Source organism: Lepisosteus platostomus, chromosome 3 (genome assembly GCF_059453375.1).
Source record: "Lepisosteus platostomus isolate fLepPlt1 chromosome 3, fLepPlt1.hap1, whole genome shotgun sequence".
Taxonomy (NCBI): domain Eukaryota; kingdom Metazoa; phylum Chordata; class Actinopteri; order Semionotiformes; family Lepisosteidae; genus Lepisosteus; species Lepisosteus platostomus.
The window spans coordinates 51,365,113-51,386,538 of NC_142613.1; the positions used below are offsets into that span (position 1 = coordinate 51,365,113).

Here is a 21,426-nt window from a genome sequence, read left to right on the forward strand (position 1 = left end):
TCAGGTCTGTCTGTGTGGTAAGACTCCGCTAGTGTGTATTGTCTATTTAGGGTTCTGTAGCACCAGTTTGTGTTGTATTGTGTGTTAGGGTCCTTCATCATTCCAGTTTGTGCTGTGTTGTGTGTGTGTCCCAGTGGGTGAGGTGGTGTTGTGTGGTTTGTGTTGTGATGTGGTTGATTTTGATTAGTGTTGCTCTAGCAGTGCTGTCCTGAGGCTGGGTGGTGTCAGTGAGCCTCAGGACCAGCTGGCTGAGGGGGCTCTTCTCTGGGCTCAGCAGGACCTTGTGGCCCTCCTCACTCTCTGTATCTCATTCCCCGACTCCCTGTCACAGTCGTCATCCCTCCTCTAGAGGGCGCGCCAGCCTTTTATTATTAAAAGTTTCATTATTATCAGCACCTGTCTCCTGTTGAACCCGTCACTATGATAGTTATGTGGCTCCTAAGCGCTGGGCTCAGGCTGGAAGATGGACGCCACAAGTCTTGCCTACTCCCCAGGCTCGTGGGTAGCCCGAGGGCAGGTCTTATTCCCTGGCTTCCTGACCGTCTGGGTCCAGGACTGGGAGCTCCTGGCCTCGTCATCGTGTTTTAAACTTCCCTGTTCCTGTTCCCGCCCCGACCCAGTTCCTGTTTTTAACTGTTTGTCTTGGATTGATCTCCTGGCTCCCTGGACTTTGGACTGCGCCCCGTTGTTCCCTTTTGGACTCCCACTGGACATGTTTGCCTGTGCTCCCCCTCGCACCCAAATCACCCTCGGCACCCTCCTATTCATTCCTCTCCGTGTTTTCCCTATTGTCCTTCTCCAGTCTCTTCTGGATTTTACTGTCTGCAGAGGGAAATAGGCAGTACGCGGGAGTCAGGACTGTCCCACTGTCTGTCTGTTCCTTCCTGTCTTTCCCTTTGTCCTTCTCTCTTCCCGTGTGCCACGCCTCCTCGCGCAGTCCCCACCCCCTCTCGCTGCCCCCCTCCTGTCCGCGCGTCTGCGAGGGGCAGCTGGTCCGGTTCCTGCACGCGATCCCCTTCATCCAGGAGTGCGGAGAGTAGCGGAGCATAGGGATAGCATAGGGATCTTACGGAATGGAATCGGAGACACTAGCTTTCCAAATATAGCGAGAACTTCTTCCACTCTTCCTGGCACATCGCTGTGACCCCCCTGTCCCAGTGAGCCAGAAACAGCTCCCAGGTTGTGTGAAGATGTTTGCATTTAACTCCCTTAATTACTGATGGACTTCATCTGACAGAGCCGAAGGATGATGAGCCTCAGCATGGTCGGAAGGCAAGTGTCTGGTCACTCACTGACACTACTGTACCTCCCACCCCCCAGACAGATAACTCCAGTACCTGGAACCCTGCACGCGCTACCGGTGTGATGACAAACAAGACCAGGGCCTTCAATCCCCAGCCTCCTCCAAAGCTCGAAGTTAACAATGGCAGACGTGGATAAGAAAAGCACTGGGCCCTGCCTAATTAAAATGAGCAGCCCCACTCCTCCTGACAGTGTTCCCACAGCTCTGCTGGGCCCGTGGTTGAGACGCCAGCCTTCCGCAGGGCTGCCACTCGTCGCTGTGTCTCTGCTATCAGCTACACTCCCGCCTAGAGGTGCTGGATCAAGACCGCTCGTTTTAAAATGGCAGGTCTGGAGCCAAGTCTGCAGCAGCGGTGGGCCAGGGGACACAGGAGCTGGCACTCCTGCGGTTCCCTCCTGCCCCTCTCCTGCCCCTCTCCTGCCCCTTCAGTTCTATTTCCACACTTCCTGGGAATTTCCACCTCCGTCAGCGGCATCCGCACGATCTGGGCGGCTCCGGAGGAACATGACCGTCCGGTTTTGTTCTCTTGGCGAGAGTCAGTGTGAATTACCGTGTCACTGCCACGCTTTTGGCTTCACTTCAAAGGCTTGGAAGATGAGCCCTGAGACGATATTCTCCCCTGGGTCCGGCCCTGCTGTCCGTTGCCGGGTGCTGTTGGTGCTCCAGGGCGGAATCCTTACAGCATGGCAGTCCGCAGGAGGTGATGTCACGCCAGCTGTCTCAGGTCGGGGGGGACTCCGAACACACGTCCACATCATTAAAAACGGAGCTCTGAAAGGTCTGAGAATAAACAGCCCCTGCAAAAATAAATCGAACGCAACACACATGATTCCTGACTAACCAAGGAACGCCTCCATCCACCAACTCATCAAGGACCAGGAGGAAAACAGACGTATATTAGCATACACACCGGTGAGTTGTGCATGTGTATCACCTTCATGGTGCCTGTACTTTCGGGTTTTCACTTTACGGTGCTGTAGGGGAGTGGGACTGTGTGTGGGGTTGTGAGGGTGTAGAGGCAAAATGGCTGTCAGGCTGTCTCTATAGGAAAAGGTGGAAGGAGTGCAGAGAGTGGAAAACCCTGTAGCTTTCAGGGGGGCAGGACAGGGGTATATGAAGAGAACCTGGGGCAGTTCTCTCCTGGTGGTGAAACTGCTGACCTGAGTGGAACCTGGGCTGGGGCCTCAGTCATTGCCCCTCCTGAAGGGCCAGGGCTCCCACACGGTGTCAGGGTGAACCACTCCCACAGCCTCCTGATCTGTGACCACAGCAATATCCCATCAGCAGAGGCTCCAGCTCAGAGACTCCGGGAAGAAACAACCAGGGCAGCAGCAGACTGCAGCTTGCTGGGCTCATGGGAACAACCTGCACGGGTGCAATCTGTAGGAGAACAACCTGCACGGGTGCAATCTGTATGAGAACAACCTGCACTGGTGCAATCTGTATGAGAACAACCTGCACTGGTGCAATCTGTATGAGAACAACCTGCACGGGTGCAATCTGTAGGAGAACAACCTGCACTGGTGCAATCTGTATGAGAACAACCTGCACGGGTGCAATCTGTATGAGAACAACCTGCACGGGGGCAATCTGTATGAGAACGACCTGCACGGGTGCAATCTGTATGAGAACAACCTGCACGGGTGCAATCTGTATGAGAACAACCTGCACGGGTGCAATCTGTATGAGAACGACCTGCACGGGTGCAATCTGTAGGAGAACAACCTGCACGGGTGCAATCTGTATGAGAATGACCTGCACGGGTGCAATCTGTAGGAGAACAACCTGCACTGGTGCAATCTGTATGAGAACAACCTGCACGGGTGCAATCTGCATGAGAACAACCTGCACGGGTGCAATCTGTAGGAGAACAACCTGCACTGGTGCAATCTGTAGGAGAACAACCTGCACGGGTGCAATCTGTATGAGAACAACCTGCATGGATGCAATCTGTAGGAAAACAACCTGCACGGGTGCAATCTGTAAGAGAACAACCTGCACTGGTGCAATCTGTATGAGAACAACCTGCACGGGTGCAATCTGTATGAGAACAACCTGCACGGGTGCAATCTGTAGGAGAACAACCTGCACTGGTGCAATCTGTATGAGAACAACCTGCACGGGGGCAATCTGTATGAGAACAACCTGCACGGGTGCAATCTGTATGAGAACGACCTGCACGGGGGCAATCTGTATGAGAACAACCTGCACTGGTGCAATCTGTATGAGAACAACCTGCACGGGTGCAATCTGTATGAGAACAACCTGCACGGGTGCAATCTGTAGGAGAACAACCTGCACGGGTGCAATCTGTAGGAGAACAACCTGCACTGGTGCAATCTGTATGAGAACAACCTGCATGGGTGCAATCTGTAGGAAAACAACCTGCACGGGTGCAATCTGTAGGAAAACAACCTGCACGGGTGCAATCTGTAGGAGAACAACCTGCACGGGTGCAGTCTGTAGGAGAACAACCTGCATGGGTGCAATCTGTATGAGAACAACCTGCACGGGTGCAATCTGTAGGAGAACAACCTGCACTGGTGCAATCTGTATGAGAACAACCTGCACGGGTGCAATCTGCATGAGAACAACCTGCACTGGTGCAATCTGTAGGAAAACAACCTGCACGGGTGCAATCTGCATGAGAACAACCTGCACGGGTGCAATCTGTATGAGAACAACCTGCACGGGGGCAATCTGTATGAGAACGACCTGCACGGGTGCAATCTGTATGAGAACAACCTGCACGGGTGCAATCTGTATGAGAACAACCTGCACGGGTGCAATCTGTATGAGAACGACCTGCACGGGTGCAATCTGTAGGAGAACAACCTGCACGGGTGCAATCTGTATGAGAATGACCTGCACGGGTGCAATCTGTAGGAGAACAACCTGCACTGGTGCAATCTGTATGAGAACAACCTGCACGGGTGCAATCTGCATGAGAACAACCTGCACGGGTGCAATCTGTAGGAGAACAACCTGCACTGGTGCAATCTGTAGGAGAACAACCTGCACGGGTGCAATCTGTATGAGAACAACCTGCATGGATGCAATCTGTAGGAAAACAACCTGCACGGGTGCAATCTGTAAGAGAACAACCTGCACTGGTGCAATCTGTATGAGAACAACCTGCACGGGTGCAATCTGTATGAGAACAACCTGCACGGGTGCAATCTGTAGGAGAACAACCTCCACTGGTGCAATCTGTATGAGAACAACCTGCACGGGGGCAATCTGTATGAGAACAACCTGCACGGGTGCAATCTGTATGAGAACGACCTGCACGGGGGCAATCTGTATGAGAACAACCTGCACTGGTGCAATCTGTATGAGAACAACCTGCACGGGTGCAATCTGTATGAGAACAACCTGCACGGGTGCAATCTGTAGGAGAACAACCTGCACGGGTGCAATCTGTAGGAGAACAACCTGCACTGGTGCAATCTGTATGAGAACAACCTGCACGGGTGCAATCTGCATGAGAACAACCTGCACGGGTGCAATCTGTAGGAAAACAACCTGCACGGGTGCAATCTGTAGGAAAACAACCTGCACGGGTGCAATCTGTAGGAGAACAACCTGCACGGGTGCAGTCTGTAGGAGAACAACCTGCATGGGTGCAATCTGTATGAGAACAACCTGCACGGGTGCAATCTGTAGGAGAACAACCTGCACTGGTGCAATCTGTATGAGAACAACCTGCACGGGTGCAATCTGCATGAGAACAACCTGCACTGGTGCAATCTGTAGGAAAACAACCTGCACGGGTGCAATCTGCATGAGAACAACCTGCACGGGTGCAATCTGTATGAGAACCACCTGCACGGGTGCAATCTGTAGGAGAGCAACCTGCACGGGTGCAATCTGTATGAGAACAACCTGCACTGGTGCAATCTGTAGGAGAGCAACCTGCACGGGTGCAATCTGTAGGAGAACAACCTGCACGGGTGCAATGTGTAGGAGAACAACCTGCACGGGTGCAATCTGTAGGAGAACAACCTGCACGGGTGCAATCTGTATGAGAACAACCTGCACGGGTGCAATCTGTATGAGAACAACCTGCACTGGTGCAATCTGTAGGAGAACAACCTTCACGGGTGCAATCTGTATGAGAACAACCTGCATGGATGCAATCTGTAGGAAAACAACCTGCACGGGTGCAATCTGTAAGAGAACAACCTGCACTGGTGCAATCTGTATGAGAACAACCTGCACGGGTGCAATCTGTATGAGAACAACCTGCACGGGTGCAATCTGTAGGAGAACAACCTGCACTGGTGCAATCTGTATGAGAACAACCTGCACGGGGGCAATCTGTATGAGAACAACCTGCACGGGTGCAATCTGTATGAGAACGACCTGCACGGGGGCAATCTGTATGAGAACAACCTGCACTGGTGCAATCTGTATGAGAACAACCTGCACGGGTGCAATCTGTATGAGAACAACCTGCACGGGTGCAATCTGTAGGAGAACAACCTGCACGGGTGCAATCTGTAGGAGAACAACCTGCACTGGTGCAATCTGTATGAGAACAACCTGCACGGGTGCAATCTGTAGGAAAACAACCTGCACGGGTGCAATCTGTAGGAAAACAACCTGCACGGGTGCAATCTGTAGGAGAACAACCTGCACGGGTGCAGTCTGTAGGAGAACAACCTGCATGGGTGCAATCTGTATGAGAACAACCTGCACGGGTGCAATCTGTAGGAGAACAACCTGCACTGGTGCAATCTGTATGAGAACAACCTGCACGGGTGCAATCTGCATGAGAACAACCTGCACTGGTGCAATCTGTAGGAAAACAACCTGCACGGGTGCAATCTGCATGAGAACAACCTGCACGGGTGCAATCTGTATGAGAACAACCTGCACGGGGGCAATCTGTATGAGAACGACCTGCACGGGTGCAATCTGTATGAGAACAACCTGCACGGGTGCAATCTGTATGAGAACAACCTGCACGGGTGCAATCTGTATGAGAACGACCTGCACGGGTGCAATCTGTAGGAGAACAACCTGCACGGGTGCAATCTGTATGAGAATGACCTGCACGGGTGCAATCTGTAGGAGAACAACCTGCACTGGTGCAATCTGTATGAGAACAACCTGCACGGGTGCAATCTGCATGAGAACAACCTGCACGGGTGCAATCTGTAGGAGAACAACCTGCACTGGTGCAATCTGTAGGAGAACAACCTGCACGGGTGCAATCTGTATGAGAACAACCTGCATGGATGCAATCTGTAGGAAAACAACCTGCACGGGTGCAATCTGTAAGAGAACAACCTGCACTGGTGCAATCTGTATGAGAACAACCTGCACGGGTGCAATCTGTATGAGAACAACCTGCACGGGTGCAATCTGTAGGAGAACAACCTCCACTGGTGCAATCTGTATGAGAACAACCTGCACGGGGGCAATCTGTATGAGAACAACCTGCACGGGTGCAATCTGTATGAGAACGACCTGCACGGGGGCAATCTGTATGAGAACAACCTGCACTGGTGCAATCTGTATGAGAACAACCTGCACGGGTGCAATCTGTATGAGAACAACCTGCACGGGTGCAATCTGTAGGAGAACAACCTGCACGGGTGCAATCTGTAGGAGAACAACCTGCACTGGTGCAATCTGTATGAGAACAACCTGCACGGGTGCAATCTGCATGAGAACAACCTGCACGGGTGCAATCTGTAGGAAAACAACCTGCACGGGTGCAATCTGTAGGAAAACAACCTGCACGGGTGCAATCTGTAGGAGAACAACCTGCACGGGTGCAGTCTGTAGGAGAACAACCTGCATGGGTGCAATCTGTATGAGAACAACCTGCACGGGTGCAATCTGTAGGAGAACAACCTGCACTGGTGCAATCTGTATGAGAACAACCTGCACGGGTGCAATCTGCATGAGAACAACCTGCACTGGTGCAATCTGTAGGAAAACAACCTGCACGGGTGCAATCTGCATGAGAACAACCTGCACGGGTGCAATCTGTATGAGAACCACCTGCACGGGTGCAATCTGTAGGAGAGCAACCTGCACGGGTGCAATCTGTATGAGAACAACCTGCACTGGTGCAATCTGTAGGAGAGCAACCTGCACGGGTGCAATCTGTAGGAGAACAACCTGCACGGGTGCAATGTGTAGGAGAACAACCTGCACGGGTGCAATCTGTAGGAGAACAACCTGCACGGGTGCAATCTGTATGAGAACAACCTGCACGGGTGCAATCTGTATGAGAACAACCTGCACTGGTGCAATCTGTAGGAGAACAACCTTCACGGGTGCAATCTGTATGAGAACAACCTGCATGGGTGCAATCTGTATGAGAACGACCTGCACGGGTGCAATCTGTATGAGAACAACCTGCACTGGTGCAATCTGTATGAGAACAACCTGCACAGGTGCAATCTGTATGAGAACAACCTGCACGGGTGCAATCTGTATGAGAACAACCTGCACGGGTGCAATCTGTAGGAGAACAACCTGCACGGGTGCAATCTGCATGAGAACAACCTGCACTGGTGCAATCTGTAGGAGAACAACCTGCACGGGTGCAATCTGTATGAGAACAACCTGCACGGGTGCAATCTGTAGGAGAACAACCTGCATGGGTGCAATCTGTAGGAGAACAACCTGCACGGGCGCAATCTGTATGAGAACAACCTGCATGGGTGCAATCTGTATGAGAACAACCTGCACTGGTGCAATCTTCATGAGACTCTGCTTGAGTACAGCCTGCATGAGAACAACCTGCGTGAGAATGATCTGTGTGTCCAAACATCTGCCGGAGAGCACGTGGGCTGGGGTGAGCGAGAGGGGATCTTCCCCCTGGAGAGACGTGAGTGAGGACACGGTGTGTGGAGAGCAGCTGCAGGGGCCACGGGGGCTGGTGGGAGTGAGAGGGCGTGGGACTGGACTGGAGGAGCGGGTTCTAAAACTGCAGCCAGAGTAGCCATGGGGGAACCTTATCACTAGAAGCAGGCACTCCAAACATCAGCACAGCTCTGTCATTTCAGTCCAAGTTCAGCTCAGTCGTTTCACAATTGCTTATTGTGAAACTAATTGTGAACTAGCTAATTGTGGCTAAATATAGTCTTTATCTTATGTAACAACTTCCATGTCAGAAAACATCCTCAAGCCTGACGAGGAAAAACTGATTACATAAACGGAGTGGAGCCATTCAGATCCTTAGTGACGGTAGTCTTAAATGGACTCTGAGCTCTACTGGGAGCAAGAAACTAGTACAGGGATTCCCAGTTCTGGTGCTGGGGACCTCACACCTGCTGGTGCTTGCTCCTGACCCAGTTCCAGTTGAAGAACGAAACCCTCAATAGACCTGACGACAGGTTTAGTCTGAATTCTTTTCTTGAAAATGTCATGTGATTTCATTGTTTACACGCAGGAAGTTCCTTTATCTATTGTATCTCTTGAAATCTCCACATTTTGAGTACAAAAAAAAGAAAAGTGCCAAACAGATGACCTGTTGGTTCAGTGAAGGATTCATGTACTTAAGTAAGTCAAGAGCTCAACTGTGATGGAGACCAGCAGATGTGGGGGTTCCAGAACCATTATGAGAGTTAGAGATACAGGGAATCCCTGTACTATTTTCAATACTTGTATCAGCCTCCTCACAGTCTTCTCTGTTCAAGACTAAAGAGACTCAGTTCCTTCAGTCCGTCAGTGTAATACCGCTGGCTGTTCCTTCTTTTTGTCACAGACATGCCCCTTGCTCTGGACTCCTGTGGGGACTGGGGGCCTCAGTGCTGTCACGTCAGGAGCCCCACCCTGCCCAGCTTCAGGGCACCAAGGAGAAAAGGCCTGAGATCTCCTGTGAGGTTCTGGAGTTTCACCCGTCTGTCAGGCCCTGAGGCCCAGCGTGCAGACAGCTTTCCCACAGCCCCAGAGAGACACCTTCCCCTCACGCAGCTCGGCTCAATTACCTCCATTCACAGGCTGACGGGCTTGACAGGGCGCTCTGCACTTCCTGCTCGGCCAGTTTCTCTTCCCACACAGAAACACTATGCCGGGATCTTCTCCCGCCCAGAGCCAGAGGAATCTGAGAAGCTGCTATCTCTTCCCGAGACCCACAACAGCGCCACCTTTCCGAGGAATGAGGAAGAGCGGGTCCTCGCGTGCCGGTGGTGCACTCCTCCTGAGACGACACGCCCCTCCGGGCTGGCACAGCGCTGCTATAAAGGAGCGAGGCGCCCGCTGCGCGTCTCACTCTGTCCCTGTGCTGTGAGCGATGGCCATGCCCTCTGGCCTGTGCTGGGCAGTGCTGCTGGTGTCCCTGCTGGCCAGCCCGGGGCTGGGCTGTGACTACTCTCTGGAGAGCTGTGGGGCTCACGCTGATGGGGACATACTGCTGGGCATGCTCCTTCCCTTCCACGCCAAGGTGGACAACCTGCAGAGCCGCACAGAGCCAACTAGCTTCAACTGCACTGAGTGAGTAGGCAGGAACTGCTCTGTACTGAACGGATCTAAAAGAAATGAGCGCTTACAAATGAGAGGAAGCCATTCAGCTTGTCTGGTTGTTTGCAGTTAATTTCCAGTCATTTCCCGAAAGAGACCAGGGTATTGGCATAGCTTGTTCCACACTCCCACGACTCTTGGTGTAAAGTTGTGCTTTCTCCTGATTAGAGGGTCTCGTCCACCTGTTTCTGGAAAGACACCAGGCTATTGTCTTCAATGACAGGCTTGGGCAGCCTGTTCCATACTCCAGCAACCCTTTGTGTAAAGAAGTGTCTCTTGGTTTTAAATGCTCTTGTGTTTCCTAATGGAGCAGGATGGAGCAGTGGTGGTGAGGCCTGAGCCATTATATGCTGGCTGTGGGAAAAAGCTGTAGTGGACATCGACCGTGCTCTTTCCAATCAGACCAAATGCAGCACTGGTAGGTGATATTCAATGCAGATAAGATGTAGATCAGTGTGGTGCAGAGTGTTTTAAGCAGGTAGCACAACGATAACGTGTAGCTGTGAAATGGGAAACTGAGCTAGAAGAGGTTTCACATGAACACGACTGCAGTGTTTATGCTGACACATTGTTTACATTTTCTAGACAATGAGGGGAAGCAATTATAAAGGTAAAACAAATGCTAGAAAATTCAGCAGAGAATTTAAATCAATGGATGTCATGTTAAAACTAATACATGCATGGTTACGGTCATTTCTTTTTGGCCACCACAATATAGAAAAGATTTCTGTTGCTCTGGAATCAGCCCAGAGAAGACAAACCAGGTACATTTCTGCACTTCTTCAGAAGGAACAGTGAAACAGAAAGCACAGGACACAGATGGATTTTTAATTGAATATAAAATCAACAACAGGAGGCACTTCTTTACACAAAGAGTTGTGGGAGGATGGAACAAGCTGCCCAGCCATCTTGTTGAAGCCGATTCCCTGAATCAGCTACATGACATCCTGTAATCAGGACAGGAGACACTTCTTTACACAAAGAGTTGTGGGAGCGTGGGTTTAATTAACTCCTGACTGCCAAGCGGGGTAGACTGACCTGGGGCAAGAGGGTCTTTCAGTCCGTCTGCTCGATGCAGTCGGGGTGACGGGCGTCTGTCCTGTGCGTCTGTCTGGGCGCCAGCGTCCCCCCACCCTCCTTAGCGCCGCCCCTCTCGCTCCAGGTTCGACTCCACGACGTTCGTGCGGTCGCTGGTGGTGATCCACAGCATCGAGGCGGTCAACGCCGCCGGCTTCCTCCCGGGCGTGCGGCTGGGGTACATCGCGTGCGACACCTGCGGGCACGCCGCCAAGGCCATCCAGGCCACCCAGCTCCTGCTGTCGGTCAACGGCACAGGGCCGCGCGGCTGCGACTACGCCCAGTTCCGGCCGCGCGTCAGGGCCATCATCGGCTCGCGCTTCTCCGAGGAGTCCATCGCCGTGGCCCGGCTGCTCGGCCTCTACCTGGTGCCGCAGGTGAGTCAGGCCCGGGCAGGGGCTTCCCACTCCCTTCTCCTGCCCACCCGGCTGAGCCGAGTCCGGACCGGGCCTGCGGTCCCGGGCAGAAAGCAGACGGAGACACTGAACCGCTTCCGGCAGGAGTAACCCGATCCCCCCTCGGTCAGGAGCACAGTGCAGGCCTCTTCCGTCTGACGCAAGGAGGGGAGAGGAGCAGCGTTCCTCCTGCTCAGGGCCATGGAGCCTAGCCTCTCGAACCCGGGGACGCCTCATGAGCTCTCCTAACACGGAGCCCAGCCCCCCGGTTTCTTCGAGAACCCCCCTGGCCGGACTGTGTGCTGTGTCTCGGGTGACAACCTGGAGTCACAGCCTCACACCAGTTCATCAAAAGGGTTGAATCTCGTGTGTGAAGGAGAGTCTCACACAGACGGGCCGAAGGAGAAGTCTCGGACAGGAGCCTGTGGCAGATTTCTCAGAACTAATTGAAGTCCTGAAAGGCAGTGACAGTCCAGAGGAACTACAGTCATACAAGACCCCCAGGAGGGAGTACACAAGAGGGAAATGACGACACAGACCCTTCCTTACATTAAGAGTGGTGGGGGCATGCAACAGGCCCAGGCACACTGCTGAAACCGGGGCCCTGGCTTCTGTCAAGACAGACCCTGCTTGGTTTAAGGGCACAGCGGGGCAGGGGGGCAGGGGGGCAGGGGCAGGGTCGTGCCGTGGCTTTGCCAGGGCTGACGCGCTCTCTCTCTCTCTCTCTCTCCCGGCAGGTCAGCTCCACGTCCTCGGCGGAGATCCTGAGCGACAAGCTGAGCTTCCCCGCCTTCCTGCGCACCATCCCCAGCGACGTGCACCAGACGCGCGCCCTGGCCCGCCTGGTGGCGCACCACGGCTGGGACTGGGTGGGCGTGGTCTCCGGCGACGACGAGTACGGCCGGGCGGCGCTGCAGAGCTTCCTGGCCAACGCGGCGGAGCAGCGGGTCTGCGTGGCCTTCCACGAGGTGCTGCCCCACTACCTGGGCCACGAGGACGGCTGGCGGCGGGTGAGGGAGGCGGCCGGCCGCATCCGCCACTCGGAGGCCCAGGTGGTCCTGCTGATCCTGAAGCCGGAGCTGGTGGAGCAGCTCTTCCGGGAGCTCGTCCCCTTCGGCGTCAACCGGACCTGGATCGCCAGCGACTCCTGGGCCGTCTACCAGCCCCTGACCCAGCTGGCGGGCATCAACCAGCTGGGCGACATCTTCGGCTTCTCCTTCGTCACGGGCCGCATCCCCGGGTTCGAGGAGTTCCTGCGGCGGCTGCAGCCGCGCCCCGGGGAGGAGAACCGCTTCCTCGAGGAGTACCTCCGGCGGCGGGGGCCGGACGACGACGCCCTGCTGGGGGAGGTGGGCTCGGGCCCGGCCTACAGCACGCAGCTGGCCGTGTGGGCCGTGGCGCACGCCCTGAGGGGCCTGCTGCGCTGCAACGCCACCGCCTGCCCCGGGCCGAGGGACTTCCGCCCCTGGGAGGTGGGTGGGCCGTCGCACGCCCCATCAGTCTGGCCTGTTCGGTAGTTTCTGGGTAACGGATCTGAGGGGCTCAGGGAGCTGTGTCTTGAAAGGAGCCACGGTAACAGCATCAACAACAAGGCTATGCAGTTTGTTCCACACTCCCACCACCCTTTGTGTAAAGGGCTGTCACCTACCAATTATAAGGGTGCTAGGGCCCTTTCCCCCCGCCCTCTTGTGTCTCTCTGAATCTCCAATGCACCCACAGGCCAGACAAGATAGCAATGCTATATAATTGCAATGCTATATAATTGCAATGCTATATAATTGCCCTTTTTATTACTGTAGCAATTGTGATATCTGTCTTTGTCTGCCCAATACACAGAACATGACACAAAAGATCCACAGGTGACACACACTCACACCCAGGTAACTCAAAACCAGTGTCCCAGTACTACTACCCTGTCTCTCCACAACACAACTACACCTGAGCCTTGCCCTACTGCTGTCTAGAGAGTCCTCTCTTATCTCCAAGTTCTCTCCTGTGTCCAGTGGTGCAGTCAGTGTACCCCAGATCCTTCTCCTGTGTCCAGTGGTGCAGTCAGTGTACCCCAGATCCTTCTCCTGTGTCCAGTGGTGCAGTCAGTGTACCCCAGATCCTTCTCCTTCTGTCCAGTGGTGCAGTCAGTGTACCCCAGATCCTTCTCCTGTGTCCAGTGGTGCAGTCAGTGTACCCCAGATCCTTCTCCTGTGTCCAGTGGTGCAGTCAGTGTACCCCAAATCCTTCTCCTGTGTCCAGTGGTGCAGTCAGTGTACCCCAGATCCTTCTACCTCTGTCCAGTGGTGCAGTCAGTGTACCCCAAATCCTTCTCCTGTGTCCAGTGGTGCAGTCAGTGTACCCCAAATCCTTCTTCTGTGTCCAGTGGTGCAGTCAGTGTACCCCAGATCCTTCTCCTGTTCTTTCCCAGTTGAAGATTATTTATTCCTTTCCTGGCCAGAGCTCCATAGGTCCATAGGTGATGTCATGGGTGTAGACAGAAATACCGACTGAGGGCTCATGAAGGAAGGACAGTGTGCAGATTGCCAGGAGTAACGATGCAGTCCTTTGTTCTGGAGCCTCTTCCCGCTCTCAGCTCCAGTTCAACCTGTTCTGCAACAGCACACGTCATCTCTGAACCGTGTGGTAATTGACAGATGTCCAAAAAAACAGTGTGTCGTTTGGAACCTACCTGCAGTGTTTTAACAATAGAGAGACTTTCTGTAAGTAAGAATTCCATTGTACCAGTACATGTACCGGTTACATATGGCAATAAAGTTCAAGTTCAGTACAATTCCCTGTTCCCTGTTCACAGCAGGAAAACAGGGAAATCTGGAGTGGACGAGGGGAGCAGAGAGAACACACACTCCCCCTGACAAAAACACTGCCCAGTACATGCAAAAATAAAGTCAATGTGGTCCTCAAGCTACTGGTGGACCCCCACGTTTGTCACTCTGTGACAGTAGTGCTTCCTGTCCTGATTGGTGGACCTCAACCAGCCGTTTCTGGAAGGGAGACAAAATAACGGCTTCAATGGTATGGCTGCATGTTCCACACTCCCACCACCCTTTGTGTAGATGGGTGCCCTCTAGTTTCAAACAGTTTCCACTTGTCTGGTTCATGTTTCTCTGTTCATTCTGAAGAAATCTTCTGGGTTGGCTTTGAAATTTTGAATTCTTGTATCAGATCCCCTAATATTCTTCACTGTTCAGGACTAAAGAGACTCAGTTCCTTCAGCCTGTCAGTGTAGGACAGTGCCTTAATACTTGTATCAGTCTCCTCACAGTCACAGTCTCATCTGTTCAAGACTGAAGAGACTCCGTTCCTTCAGCCTGTCAGTGTAGGACAGTCCCTTAATACTTGTGTCAGGTCTCCTCACTGTCTTCTGTGCTCAAGACAAAAGAGACTAAGTTCCTTCAGCCTATCAGTCAAGGACAGTCCCATAAGACTTCTAGCTCTTTCAGAGGCCTTCCTACCTGTTGCCCACAGAGCAGGTATCTCAGTTGCAGTTCAGTTGCGAGAATCTTACCCCCTTGCCTAAGCTGTACCCCCCCTCGTTAGTACCTCATTAGCGCTTGTTACCTACAGTAGTTAGTTCAGCATCTTTAGCTCAAGGGTAGCTTATCAGGGACTGGCAAAGAAATCTGGGATTTGGGATTCACTCCTTGAGACTGCTCTGGATTGAAAGGTGTTACATTAGAATCAAATGGACTGATTGACTGAATGATTGCTTGATTGACTGACTGACCACTGGATGAACTGACTGACGACTGCACTGAGACGGGGGGCCCGTGGCTGCTCTTGCCATCCTGACGGTCCTGTCGTCCCGCAGCTGCTGAGGGAGCTGAAGAGAGTCAACTTCACCCTGGACGACCGGCGCTTCTATTTCGACGAGTCGGGCGACTCGGTCAACGGCTACGACCTGATATACTGGGCCAGGAACGGAACCGGGCGCCGCTTCCAGGTCGTTGGGAAGTACCACTTGGCGGAGCGTGAAGTGGAGGTCGACAGGTCCCTCATCCAGTGGAGCACCCCCAACGGCGAGGTGAGCGGGGCCCCCCAGCCCCTGTCCCTTCGGGGGTCTGTGGAAACCATCCCCTAGTGCCTCTCACACACCTGCACCAGGCCGGGCGCTGCGGGCACAGGCAACAGCAGGCAGAACCACACGAAGCCACAAGCGCTGATTTCCAAGAACAGCCCATGGAATTGTTTTTAAAAGAGCTTTACAAAATCTCTTTTAAAAACAGAATTCTTAATTTAATTTAACTTCCCAAACTGTCAGCCTAAAGCATTCGCAAAACTCTTTGGTGCTAACTTCTTCCACTTCTTTACACAGAGAGTGGTGGGAGTGTGGAACAAGCTACCCAGCCGATAGCCTGGCTTCAGTAAACAGCTGGATGAGATCCTGGGATCATTTCATCTTGATCCCTCTTGTGTCTCATCTTTCTTCTGTTTCTGAACCATTGAGCTGAACTGAGCATGTCAGAGTTCAAGGGTTACTGGGGTGGACAGATCATGCAGGACACCCTGTGCCGCCTTATTCAGTGGCCGCAGGGTTTGGAAGACACTGTAGGTCGTCCTGCGTCCAGCCCATTGGCCTGACTCCCGATATGTGAGAGTGCACTGGCCCACTGCATCAGAAGAGCAGTGGGGACAGTGTACAGAGTGCCTGCACTGGGCCCTGCCCTGAAACGGTGTGTCTGGGGCCTCACCGTGTCCCCTGCTGTCACCCCCAGGTCCCAGTGTCCCATTGCTCCCAGCCGTGCCCCCCTGGAACAGCAAAGAAGGTCTCCAACATCTTCTGCTGCTACAACTGTACCCCCTGTGTGGAAGGGACCTACTCCAACAGCTCAAGTGAGTATGGAGGCCAGACAGCTCGGGCTTTCCCAGCATTCAAGGACAGGGAATCATGGGAACTGCCACCTGCCCCTTTCCCTTGGAACCTTTTCATATAAGATCAAAATCAACCTTGACTGGGTTATACTGTGGTTTGTGGCGTTTCATAAGTTACTAAATTCTCAACTTTTGAATAGAAAAAAAACTTGTAAATATTTCAATCAAGCAACTTAGTTAAAGTGAACTAAGGCTTTGCGTAGGTAGTGGGCTGGAATGACCCCTGTACAGGACACTAACACACCGAGCTCGCTGTCCCTCCCTGTCTCTGCTTTTGTCCTCCTTCCTGTGTCACACACCAAACTGACCTGCTCTTCACAAACACAGTGCTCCCCTGATGACTGATGCCCCAGTCTGCTGAATTACAAGAGAATGACACCAAAGTGTTACAGGGAAGTACATTTAAAACTGAGAACAGGAGGCGATTCTTTACACAAAGGCTTGTGGGAGAGTGGAACAAGCTGCCCAGCCATGTAATGGAAGCTGAGGTTTTGGCTTCCTTCAGGAAGCAGCTGGATGAGATCCTGGGTCACTCGAAAGGGGTGAATACTTTTACAAGGTGCCAGAGCCGACACATATTGCAAGAGCAGCGCCAGCTGGTTATTGAAGTCAGGGTATCGCTGGGTGGCTTGTTCCACACTCCCACCACTCTCTGTGTAAAGAAGTGCCAATACAACTGTAGAATGACGGATTTTTCTTATTGTATTTAGGTCTAAGACTAAGGTGAGAATAGTGTGAGAAAACACAGCAGGAATTGTAACGGTACTGTTGCCGAAATGTATGTATTACTGGACCCGATGCAATAGCTGGTTGATCTCACGCGTCGGGTTCGAGAAAGAGAGGGAGGGCTGGGACTCTCTCTTTCTCGGGACTTAGCCAAGTCGAAGGATCAGGAATCGTAGTCGGGGTCGAATCGCAGGTCAGGAAGCCGGAGGTTCAGAAGTTGAACAACAGTCGGGAAGATTTCAAGAGCGAGAACGGGGAGCTCCACTGGTACAGCCAGTACTGAGCGCTGTGGTGATGGTGGCGAGCCCTTAACTACCCTAGGCAGCAGAAGGTACTGCAGAGAATGGTCAATATGGCCCAGAAACTGTAGAGAATGGTCAATATGGCCCAGAAGATCATCGGCTGCGGTCTCACCGAGATTAAACAGCTCCATGAGGATCGCTGCCGTGGTAGAATTCTGGCCATCACAGAGGGCAGTCACCACCCCGGGCATGAGCTCTTCACCCCACTGCCCTCAGGCAAGAGATATAAGAGCATACGGACACTTACCACCAGATTCATCAATAGCTTCTATCCACAAGCAGTGAGACTGGCGAACACATTTAGCCATCACCATCACCATCTACCTCATTGTAATTTATTTATTGTACGTCTCCAGTCATTGTTTACACGTCTGTATTGTTTACATTCAAACTGTCTACATGTTTACTTGCACATTGTCTATTGTTTGTTTGTGTCTTGATGCACTGTTTGCACTTTGTCTTGTTTTGTACACTTGTTTTACAATCGAGAGACTTTCTGTGAGTAAGAATTCCATTGTACCAGTACCGGTTACAGATGGCAATAAAGTTCAAGTTCAAGTTCAAGTTCAAGGTGCGGTGATGAGCGAGCGGGGCGGCTGGGTGATTCGTGCGTCAGCGTTTGCAGGGACTGGAAAGGGCCGGGGCCTGGTTACGTGGCAGGAATCAGGGCCGTGCCACAGAGCCCCGGGGGTACTGTCCGGACGCGCTGTGGCAGGCCTGACCGGCCCTGCCCGCCTCTCTCTCTCCCCTCCCCGCAGACGTGGACGACTGCGCGCCGTGCCCCAGCGGCACCTGGTCGCTGGCGGGCTCGGCCGCGTGCCGGGCCCGGGACGAGTCGTACCTGCGCTGGGACGAGGCCTACGCCGTCGCCATGCTGGCCTGCGGCGCGCTGGGCCTGGCGGTGCTGCTGGCCATCCTGGGGCTGTTCCTGGCGCACCGCCACACGCCGGCCGTGAAGGTGGCGGGCGGGCCCCTCTGCTACGCCATGCTGGCCGCGCTGGCCGCCAGCTTCGGCAGCGTGGCCCTCTTCATCGGCAGGCCCGACCCCTACGCCTGCCAGGTGCGCCAGCCCCTCTACGGCCTCAGCTTCACCCTCTGCGTCTCCTGCATCCTGGTCAAGGCCTTCCGCACCTACCTGGCCTTCCTCTTCGACCTGGGCGTCCAGCAGAGGCTGAAGAAGCTCTACCGGCCGGGCGCCATCCTCCTCCTCCTCACGGCGGTGCAGGGCGCCATCTGCGCCTTCTGGCTGATCTTCGACGGCCCCCGGGTCGAGCACCTGACCGCGGAGCAGAGCATGACCGTGCTGGTGCAGTGCGTGGAGGGCTCCAACGTGGGCTTCGGCATCATGCTGAGCTACATCGGCCTGCTGGCCTTCGCCTGCTTCATGCTGGCCTTCAAGAGCCGCAAGATCCCCCACTGGTACAACGAGACGGGCTACATCATCTTCAGCATGCTGGTCTACCTCTTCGTGTGGGTGTGCTTCGTGCCCGTCTACGTCACCCGCAGCCAGCAGCGCGCCGCCGTGCAGGCCTCCGCCATCCTGGCCTCCAACTACGGCGTCGTGTGCTGCCACCTGCTGCCCAAGTGCTACTTCGTGCTCTTCAAGAGGGCGCAGAACACCCCCGAGGCCTACCAGAGGAAGGTGCGCGAGTCCATCGTCAGCCTGGACGCCTCCGCCCTGTCCGGCTCCCTGGCCTGCAGCGCCCGGAGCCTGGACTTCGGCCTGGTCCGGCACGGCCCTCCCGCGCTGCGCTACGGGAGGCGCTACAGCCACTAGACACCCCCGGCTTCCTGCGGAGGGAAGCAGCGGAGGGGGAGTGGGGGGTCTCAGTCCAGGGAGATCTGTTGAAGCTCCGCTCTGCTCTGGTCAGATCTCAGCTGGAGGACTGTGTTCAGGGCTGATCACCACATCATCCCACAGAAAAGATCTTCCGGCCCTAGAAAGTGTCCCGAGCAGGAGGACAAGATCCCAGGTCTCAGGGGGACTGTCGTGTTCAGACAGGCAGGGGGAGCTACATCTCTCCAGCCCAGGAGAGAGGAGGTGTGGTCCAGGTACACAGAGCTCTGAGGGATACAGGCAGGATCAAGCCAGGGGACTGTTTCACACCCAGCAGAGAGACACGGACACAGGGCCACAGCTGGAAACTGAGGGAGAATTCACGGCGAACAGGAAACACTTCTTTACTGAAAGAGTGGGGGGTGTTTAGAATCACAGGACTTAAGAAACACCTGAAGGAAATTTTAGCTGCGCTTCAGCCTGCAGATCTCTTTGACGTTCCTTCCCCAGTTGGGCCTCTGAAGGAAACACAGTGTTGCTCGGAGAACAATCCCAGAGTTCCCAGCGCACACACGTCTTCAGGCCCCCTCTCATTATTGTGTACAATTTTGTTCACCACCTTATTATAAAGATATTGCTGCTCTGAATGAATCTAGAGAACCAGATACATTATGAGGCCTAAGGGACTGATAGGCTGAAGGAACAGAGTCTCTTTAGTCTTGAATAGAAGAGACTCTGAGGAGACTGATACAAGTATTAAGGGACTGTCCTACACTGACAGGCTGAAGGGACTGAGTCTCTTCAGTCTTGAGCAGAGAAGACTGTGAGGAGACCTGATACAAGTATTAAGGGACTGTCCTACACTGACAGGCTGAAGGGACTGAGTCTCTTTGGTCTTGAACAGAGAAGACTGTGAGGAGACTGATACAAGTATTAAGGCACTGTCCTACACTGACAGGCTGAAGGAACTGAGTCTCTTTAGTCTTGAACAGAGAAGACTGTGAGGTGACACAAGTATTCCAAATTCTCGAAGACACCTTTTGTGTAAATCCTGTGGATTTCTTCAGAACGAACAGTGAAACATGACTCAGCAAACACAAGTGGAAACTGTGAGGAAGTTCATTTAAACTGAGAACAGAGGCACTTCTTTACACAAAGAGTGGTGGGAGTGTGGAAGAAGCTGTCCAGCCATGTTGTTGTAGCGGGTACCCTGGTATCTTTCAAGAAGCGTCTGAATGAGCGGACAGCTAGGAAACGGTTGTTTGTTGCCTTTCTCTTGTTCGTGCGCTGGCGGCTCCGCAGCGCTGGGAGAAGGGCAGCGAGCCCTGCAGAGTATCGCGTTGCAGCTGGGAGTACCGTTCGCCTGGTAACCCACACCTGCTGGCTTTCACCAGTCGACCAGTCTCACGCCTGTCTTTGTCAGGCGTGGTGTGAAACCCCTGTGAGCTCAGCTGGGGGCCGGGCTCAATCCCACGCTGCCCCCCTCGCGGCAGGCGGGGGCACCCCGGCTTGCAGCCCCTGCAGCAGGTGTCAGATATCACCTCCCGCACGTTCCAGCTGTGTTTACGGGGAACACCCACCCTGCACCACGGAGCACTGCCGGGGAGGGAGGGAGGGGGACGTGTGCTCATTGTAATATGGCAGGGCTCAGCGGGGGGGGACTCCAGTTCCTGGGGTGCAGTTTGAATGTTCTTCCCCTGAAACCGCTGCAGCAGTTTCCCTCTCCTCGCCCTGATCTGCAGCGTGCGTCCCGGGAGGGGTACACAGTGGATCCCCTCCTTAATGTGAAGCACTTTCTGATCTTCTGGCACGAAAGATGTTGGTTCATTGCAAGCAATTATTCTTACTGTAGTTAGAGCTATTGAAGTGCATCAGGATGTAGGAAAGAGTCACTGGGGGCCTGTATTTGAAGTTATCACCGTCAAAGCAAGGAGCAGGAAGTCGAGATCCTAACTATTTGATGGTCATAGCCTACAGCCCATTTTAGGAAACTGATTTCGCCATGTTCAGACATTCTCTCCAGGTTAGTGGATGTGATTTTTAGAAGAGTAGGAACGATTCACTTTGGAGCATGTGGATCTATAGGAAGAGGGATTTAGCCCTGGGCCTTTAATCTGTTTGATTTAGGAGGCAGGTGATCTCTCTTGTTGGCCTGTGTAGGTGTTATATTAGATCTTCGAATGCCTGGTAGCATTCTGGGGCTTTTCTGGTATGGTCAGGACATAGACCTCTAAGATGCCTTATTTGTATGTTGTATGTGGTGTTGTGTTGTTTAGTGTGTATTATTGTCATTATTAATAAACATTTCTTTATCCCCGTTTGCCTGATTTATAACTCCTTCGCCAGAGTTTTGCCAATCTCAATCTCAAGTGCCTCTAATTAGACGCATCTTTACGATCTGGGGGTGAAGATTATTTTACTTTAATATTGACTATCCTGTTCTGTAATCTTAGTTGCTTAATCCCCTGTTTGTAACACTAT

General features: G+C 53.4%; 1 protein-coding gene across 2 annotated transcripts; it reads left to right on the forward strand.

Moving 5' to 3' along the window:
* The first annotated feature begins 1,875 nt into the window (after positions 1–1,875).
* On the forward strand, positions 1,876–21,265 carry olfcb1 (olfactory receptor C family, b1). Of its 2 annotated transcripts, none has more exons than XM_088625990.1 (7): positions 1,876–2,215; positions 9,033–9,760; positions 10,950–11,241; positions 11,997–12,731; positions 15,080–15,292; positions 15,984–16,101; positions 17,927–21,265. In XM_088625990.1, the coding sequence occupies exons 2-7, from the start codon at positions 9,561–9,563 to the stop codon at positions 18,943–18,945; spliced, it is 2,577 nt and encodes an 858-aa protein (XP_088482116.1). In that variant the 5' UTR covers positions 1,876–2,215; positions 9,033–9,560; the 3' UTR covers positions 18,946–21,265. The 2 variants fall into 2 exon arrangements, with proteins under 2 accessions (XP_088482116.1, XP_088482117.1); XM_088625991.1 differs by lacking the exon at positions 1,876–2,215 and adding an exon at positions 10,101–10,205 and having other exon boundaries at positions 9,630–9,760.
* Positions 21,266–21,426: the final 161 nt, after the last annotated feature.